General features: G+C 38.2%; 1 protein-coding gene across 1 annotated transcript; it reads right to left on the reverse strand.

Moving 5' to 3' along the window:
• Positions 1-593: 593 nt before the first annotated feature.
• Positions 594-1,535, reverse strand: LOC102771571 (olfactory receptor 52E4). Its single transcript, XM_006770063.1, has one exon. It carries the CDS (start codon positions 1,527-1,529, stop codon positions 594-596), a length of 936 nt encoding a protein of 311 aa, XP_006770126.1. The 5' UTR covers positions 1,530-1,535.
• Between the last annotated feature and the right edge of the window lie 6,638 nt (positions 1,536-8,173).

Here is an 8,173-nt window from a genome sequence, read left to right on the forward strand (position 1 = left end):
TTATTAATGAAAACAGACTAATGGGTAAAAATAATTATATATTTGATTGTTGTTCAATCACTACGTAAAGATTCTTTCTAGTGTTCAAGCATTTTTCCTTTTCTGTTTAGTCTCATAAACCATCTCTTTATATTTTTTTATTGCCAAAATAGGTCATTTCTGGACATTTCAATTCTGCTACAATAAAACTGTAATTACTTACAATAGCTTTCAGAACAATATAGATCATCTTGCTTCTAGCATTTCCAAATTCTATTTATTCATTAGGGCAGTGTTCCTTCAGGGTCCAAACTGACCTAGAGAAAAGCCATATGGAGAAATGGGGAGAGTTCACACCCTTTTCCACCAGATAGTCTCTCCCCCAAAACACTGCTGCCTCTTGAATATCTTCCTTTTCCGTTTGTGCAGTTACATGGGGGTGGGGTGGGCAGAGTAGGCAGCAAAAGTAGCTTTGCTCTATCTGTCAATCCCAAACCACTTTCAATAAAAATGAAAAATCTGGTCACTACAATCCAATATAATAGAAAATTTAATACAATGCTCAGATTAACGATAGGTAGTATGTGGATATATTTCCCCAATCTTTACAAATATTATTTCTGTACAAATATCTTTATAACCCGCTCTCGAATTTGCTTGGTCCTGATTCCATAAATGACCGGGTTAAGAGCAGGTGGGACAACCACGTATACATTAGCCAAAAGAATGTGGATATAATGTGGAATGTTTTGACCAAAGCGGTGTGTCATAAAAGAAAAAAATGCCGGTGTGTAAAAGCACAGCATGACACAGACATGTGAACCGCAGGTATTGAGAGCCTTTAGCTGGGCTTCCTGAGAGGGAAGGCGGAAAACAGCTTGAAGGATAAGCACATAAGAAGAGGCAATCAGGATCACATCTACAATGATATTAGAAATCACCATTAGCCCATAGATAATGTTGATCTTGATGGGTGCACAGGCCAGCCTGGCAAGACCCATGTGCTCACAGTATGTGTGAGGGATGATGTAATGTCCACAGAAGGGCAGCCTCAGAATGAGAAACACAAATGGAGTCACAAGGAGAAAATTTCTTCCAACAACAACAGAGACTAGGATGCCGATTGTTTTATTGGTGAGGATCATTGTGTACTGGAGAGGGTTGCAGATGGCAACAAAGCGGTCATAAGCCATGGCCACCAGTAGAACTGTCTCCATACCTGTAAACATGTGGATAAAGAACATCTGAGCTAGGCAACTACCAAAGCTGATTTCTTGGAGGTTGAACCAGAAGATGCCCAGCATTTTGGGGATGGTAGATGAGGACAGACCCAGGTCAATCATAGACAACATAGCCAGGAAGTAGAACATGGGCTGGTGGAGACTATGTTCCGTCTTGATCACAAAGAGAACGGTGATGTTCCCCACTAAGGCGATCAGGTACACAATAAAGAATGGGAAAGCAATCCATATATGCACAGTTTCTAGTCCTGATATTCCTAGCAGGAGAAAGAAGGGGGGATGGAACTGGGTATCATTGAAAGAAGACATTTTCTTAGCAAGTGTCATTGAATTCCTATTATGGAGTAGGATCTCACTTCTTTAAGATAATTTCTTATCAAGATCCTGGAAAGATGAAAAGGCCTCTAACCAGTATGCTGGAAAGGATGGTAGAAGCAATTAATTTACAAACATTAGAGATTCTCTTCTTTTCCCCAGAGTATAGTTGATCAATTTTCTCAATATACATTATAGGCAATATGTCCATGGCTTTATTTTTTCTAATATCTGAGATATTGAAGGAATTGTGAATATTTCAAAAAGTAGGGTATACTTACATTTCCTTTCATTCCTTTTTAAAAGTGTCCATTTGGTTACTTTTTGGAAAGTACTATACACAGTGGTTTTCAAAGACAGGGTGTGTTAAAAACCCCTAAGTCTATAGGGGGAGAGAGGGGAATAGGAGATAACTATAATACTATCAACAACAAAAATATATTTAAAAAATGAATCCTAAGTTAAAATGAGAACAATTGACTTATACCATTGTCTGTGTTTTGATATAATATAAAGTAGGGATTTACCTCATGGATATGATGTATTCATACAACATAAAGGAGGTTACTATTTTTGATGCTTCCTAATCTTATGGAATGGCTTGGCTTTTAATCCCATATTTCCAGACTTCTGTTTATTCTGTGATTCCCTGATGTTCTTCCAGTAAATTACCCTTGGCTTATCAATTAAATCATGTCCATCTTTATTACAACCTATAACACCAATAATTAACATATAAAAATCATATCTATGTCCTGAAATTATGCCTATATTTGGGTATGAATAGATCAAATATCTAGCAAATTTAAGTGACACTGAAATTACAATTTTGTGAATCTTCCTCAATTCCCGTAATAAAGAAAATTATTGTAATTTTGTGTGTCTCTAGGATTTTGTACAACTCTGCAGCATCTAACATGACATGACTTCATTTATATATTTACTTATTGTCTACTAGCAGAAATGTTGCAATTGGGGGCAAAGAACCAGGAGATATTCATTTTAGCATCCCTCAAACTGCCATATGAAGATATGATGTCCAATTTTTTTTAGAAATTAGCTGTTGAATAGAATCAGTATTTGTATAAGTGTGTGTTTATGTGAGTGTATACATGTGTGAGTATGTGTGTAAATCAGAGGGGAGGAGAGAGAGAGAGAGAGAGAGAGAGCTGTGTGAGTGTGTGTGTAAATCAGAGGGGGGCAGATAGAGAAGAGGAGAGAGAGAGAGAGAGAGAGAGAGAGAGAGAGAGAGAGAGAGAAGTTTTATTATGTATGTGGTTGCATATACCTTTGCCAGGTAGTTATTGTACAGTAGAAATGCCCAGGCAAGGGAGTTAAAATCCTCTATTCCACACAGGAAGAAAAAGAGCATTTCTGGTATCCAAAGAAGCTGGAGAGAAAATTGTCAATGTGCTTGTATTTAGGGGAGGAACCAGGCTGATAAATCAGAGGGCTTGTAGAAATTTACTTGGAGAGTCTGAGGAAACAGGATGATAACATCAAGAGACATACAGTCCAGAGTCATCCTCATCTTTAAGGTGACTATTTCTCAACACATGCCATTTTATTAGCTAAGGAGAATTTCCAGGGCAGTGGCCAAGGGTACTCTACTCTGACAGTGGGGTTCAAATTCAACAGGACATCCACCCTCTCACAGTTTGGGTTAGAATGCTTGTTTTCTTGCTGCTGCAGCTGTGTGTCACAAACAATGGCAGGAAGTGGGGTCAATAAGCTCAAGGATCATTCCTGGAGGGCAATGTAATAGTTTATCTTTTTCTCGGTATGCACCTCGACAAAGAGCTCAGTCCCAAGGTTCATTTCAAAAGCTCAATTGATAATAGTTAGAGGTTTTTCCCAGTTAGTGGCCACCCACAGTGAATTCATTGAAGTCGTAATTTTTCCTTTAGCTACTAGCTCTTTCCCCCACTGACTCTTCTCTGCAGCATTTCATCTCCCCTGCCCATGCATCCTTACCTTTCTATTATTTCCTCTTCCAGTCCTCACTTTGAGCAATATCTCAGCATAAGCCCAGGTGCTTAAACATGGTGACTGGAGCCCCTGCAAGCCTCCGGGTCCCACGTTTGTCCTGTCACATGGAGAAAGTCTTTATAGAGAAGTGGCGATATCCCTAAGTCTAGGCATGACCCAGAATCCCTGTAGCCTTCAGACATAAACATGGGCCCATGGGTCATTAAGTTCATCTAACAATTTGTTCCTCCCTGCTGCATCTGCAGAAAACGTCATCATACCAGATATAGCTTTGTAGCTCAGGGGAAGGGAGGTCTCATGAGCTGTTAGAGCCATATCCTGAAGGGAAAGGGATCTGTATGGAGGATGATACTGATTCTACCCTCTTCAGAAGCTATGAAAATATTAAGTTTATACCATTAAACTTCAAAGTGTGACTTCTTGGGTAACTATCCTTAGCAACTCTTCTGCAATGTTTAATGCAAATAAGCAAACCCTGATGCAATTGAGCATTCTTACAACTATCAAGAGATGAAGAAGATCCCCAAAATAGACACATTAAACTTTGTGGTAGCAACTCTGTTTGTTGACAGTGTCCAAACATGTAGATAACAGCATCAGCTTTCTTCCAACCCAGCTAGATTCTTCTTCCAACCTTTAACTAATGATAAATAGATAGAATCTTTGGAGTAGGGCTTTTCTGGGTTTTAGATCTTTTGGAGGAAGGTGAAGAAAACTCCACATTCTCATGAGAAAACAGAATCCAGGTAGAGCTCAAGATCTAGAGTTTTCTTTGAGTCTCCCTTCCTGGGTAATGATGGAGGAGACCTGTTAGTACCAGGACATGTCAGAGATCATGGCTTTCCCAAGTATAGATAGAAAAAGACTGAGGGACAATTGAATACATTAGACAGTCAGTTTTATTAAAAATTATTTTTAATTATAATTGACATACAATATTATATTAATTTCATGTGTACAACATAGTCAACATTTATATACCTTATGAAGCAATCACTATAAGTCTAGTAATCATCTGTCACTGTACAAAATTATTACAATAGTATTGACGATATTCCTTATGCTGTAAATTACATCCCAATGATTTATTTTATAACTGGAAATTTGTACATCTTTATCCCCTTCATTTCCTTTTCTAGTTTTTATTTTTTATCTTCTAAATTCAGACAATTTCGAGTTGTTATGAGAGAGAAGATAATGCTGTCTATCCCCAAAGAAATTCTGGCTCCATCTGATGTATTCTCATTTCATTGTTCTCTTTTTGATTAATGAGAAGCTTGCTCCCTAGTTTCTGATCACTCCCTCATGGTATACATCATCTCCACTGTACCAACATTTATCTTCGAAAACCAATTCTGACACTATGTAATCTGTTAAAATCCCTTCCTATGATCTCCATTTCTCTGTTGCATACAATAGGCTTTATATAGTAAAGTACAAACACTATTGTTGTCAAAGTCTTGGAGGTGGGTAAAGGAGGAATTGGGGGACATCCGTAATAGTGTCAACAATAAAAAACCCTTTTAAATTTTAATTCTACTTCATGACTCTTTAAAACATTACCCTGCCTTTGATGATAATACATTCTACTTCTGAAATAACCATTGCTCATTTCCAGTTGTACAACCATAACCACCATCCACTTTCAGAACTTTTTTTTGCTGCTGTTGTTGTTCTTTGTTAATCTTCACCTGAGGATATTTTTTCCATTGATTTTTAAATAGAGTGAATGGGAGAGGGGAAGAGAGAAAGAGGAGACAGAGAAACATCAATGTGAGAAAGACACATTGATTGGCTGCCTCCTGCACTCACCCCAACCAGGGCTAGGTATCAAACCTGCAACCAGGTATGTGCCTTTGACTGTATTTTTTATTTATCTTCCCTTCTCCCCATTCCATAGCCTTTGGTAACCACCATTCTACTCTGTTACTGTGTGTTTAACTTTTCTTTTAAGTTTTCATATAAAACCTTGATTATGCAATATGATTTTTTCAATTAAAAAAATTTAAATTGCAGTTGATTTTTGATGTTATAAAGGGTTGGCAAAAGTAGGTTTACAGCTGTAAGTATTCAAAAGTTTATTCTTGTATTATTATTTTATTAATTAAATTTTTTATTTATCTTCCCTTCCCCCCATTCCATAGCTTTTGGTAACTACCATTCTACTCTGTTACTGTGTGTTTAGCTTTTTTTTTTAAGTTTCCATATAAAACCTTAATTATGCAATATGATTTTTTAAATTAAAAAAATTTAAATTACAGTTGATTTTTGATGTTATAAACCGTTTGCAAAAGTAGTGAGTACACAAAAGTTCATTCTTGTATTATTATTTTATTAATTATTATATTACTTTCCACATGAACAACTTTTCAGTTTAGTAATATTAGCTTTGAATATACAGCATAGTGGCTAGACATTTATGTAATTTATAAAGTAATACCCTAGTAAGTGTAGTACTCACCTAGCACCATACAAAGCTATTACAATATTATTGACTATATGCCCTATGCTGTACTTTACATCTCCATTACTATTTCATGACTGCCAATTTGTGCTTCTTAAATCCCTTCATCTTTTTTCACCCAGCCCCAATTCTCCTCTCCTCTGGCAACCATCAGTTTGGTCTCTATGGGAGAGATTATGCAGTATTAGTCTTTACGTAACTGACATTTCACTTAGCATAATGTCCTCATGTTGCAATAGCATGGTTTTCTTTCTAAAGGATGAATAATATTTAATTGCATATATAGACCACATTTTCTTTATCTTTATTGCATTTTTATGTTTAGTCATTATATTTTTAAGCTCCAGGATTTCTGTTTGGCTTATTTTTATATCCATTCCTTTGTTAGACCTCTCATTTTGTTCATATGTTGTTTTTCTGACTGCATTTCATTGTCTGTTTTTTTCTTGTAGTGTATTAAGTTTCTTTACGATGATTATTTTGAACTCTTTGTCAAATAGTTTATGGATCTCCCCTTGTTTAGGACCAGTCATTGGAACTTTATTAGTTACCTTTGTTGGTGTCATGTTGTCTGATTCTTTGTAGCTTTAAGTTGGTATGTGCATTTGAAGGAACAGGTACCCCCAGCCCCCACCCCTTCAGTTTTTAGCCTGGCATTGGCAGGTAGAGTCCTTCTCCCGCTAGATCCCTGGACTGATGGGACTATCTGTAAGATCATGGTTGAATAGAGTTGGAACCAAGTCTTAAGACTATCTTCTAGTTTGCAGTCAGGACCACAGTTGGCAGGCTTGTTAACAAGGTTGCTTATAGTTGTGGCTTCCCCGGAGTCACTGAATGTGTTCCCACTGAGTCACTGGGGTGGTCTCTATGTGGGCAGAGCTGCCCCTGGTCTGTGGTAGATTGGGACTGGAATCAGGTCATAGGACTGCTTTAGGGATCACAGTCAGATCTGAGGTTGGTGTGCGTGTTTATTAGAGACACAAATGGGCAAGGCTCCTCTTGGGCTCCTTTGCAGAAGCAGCTAGTGACAGGACCTCATACAATGGGACTGGAGCCGAGTTCACAGGGGACAGGACTGCTTCAGTATGTAGGTAGGACACCATACGCTGATCTGCCATTGGCTTGCCTTCTCAAAGCAGTCATGGGCTCTACCTGGGTTTTACAACCTCCTACCTGGATCCCAGAGCTCCCACAAAGGCATTTGTTTGTTCATGGATGGCTGCCAAATATTGGTTTCTGTGGGGGGACATGGGCTGGAGAAACAATAAAAACTAACATGTTCAGGCCTAGCCATTTTGGCTCAATAGAAAGAGCTTCAGACTGTGGACCAAAGGTTCAATTCTGGTCAAGGGTATGTACCTCGATTGCAGGCTCCTCTCTAGCCTGTGCCTTGGTCAGGGCTCATGCAGGAGGCAACCATTGGATGTGTTTCTCTCACATTGATGTTTCTCTCTGTCTTTCCCTCTCTCCTCCACTCTCCCTAAAAGTCAATGGAAAAACATCCTTGGGTGAGGATTAACAAAACAAAAACAAAAACTAATATGTTCACAAGTTTTTATAATCATCAATTTAACTTCACATATAATTTTCATTATTTATTCCACAAGCATTTTATAAAAGTATATATTTATTTTTAGGCAGTACTTTATTATTTGTAGAAACTTTTTGCATTTTTCATTGGCCATATGATCTTTAGTTGAATATCTGTATGAAATAAATCTTATTACTAATCTTATTAAAGAGATCTAGAAAACCATATAGTTTTAACAGAAACTGTTAGTTCTCCCTTCAGTGAATTAAAGTTTTTCTTGAAGTTTATTCTTATATGACATATTCTATGCCAGAGTCAATAAAGAATTTAATTGCTAGTAAACATTTGGGCACACATGCTTCCAACAATTACAGCCAATTATATATATACTAGAGGCCCGGTGCACAAAAATTTGTGCACTTGGGGGGGGGGTTCCCTCAGCCTGGCCTGTGCCCTCTCACAGTCTGGGACCCCTTGGGGGATGACTACCTGCTGGCTTAGGACCGCTCCCCAGGGGATTGGGCCTAAGTTGGCAGTCAGACATCCCTCTGGCAGCCCGGGGGCCCTGAGGGGATGTCCACTTGCCAGCGGGGAGCAGGCCTAAGCTGCAGTCGGACATCCTTAGCGCTATTGAGGAGCCAGGAGGGGCTCCAC

This window comes from Myotis davidii, unplaced genomic scaffold, assembly GCF_000327345.1.
Source record: "Myotis davidii unplaced genomic scaffold, ASM32734v1 scaffold484, whole genome shotgun sequence".
NCBI classification, from domain to species: domain Eukaryota; kingdom Metazoa; phylum Chordata; class Mammalia; order Chiroptera; family Vespertilionidae; genus Myotis; species Myotis davidii.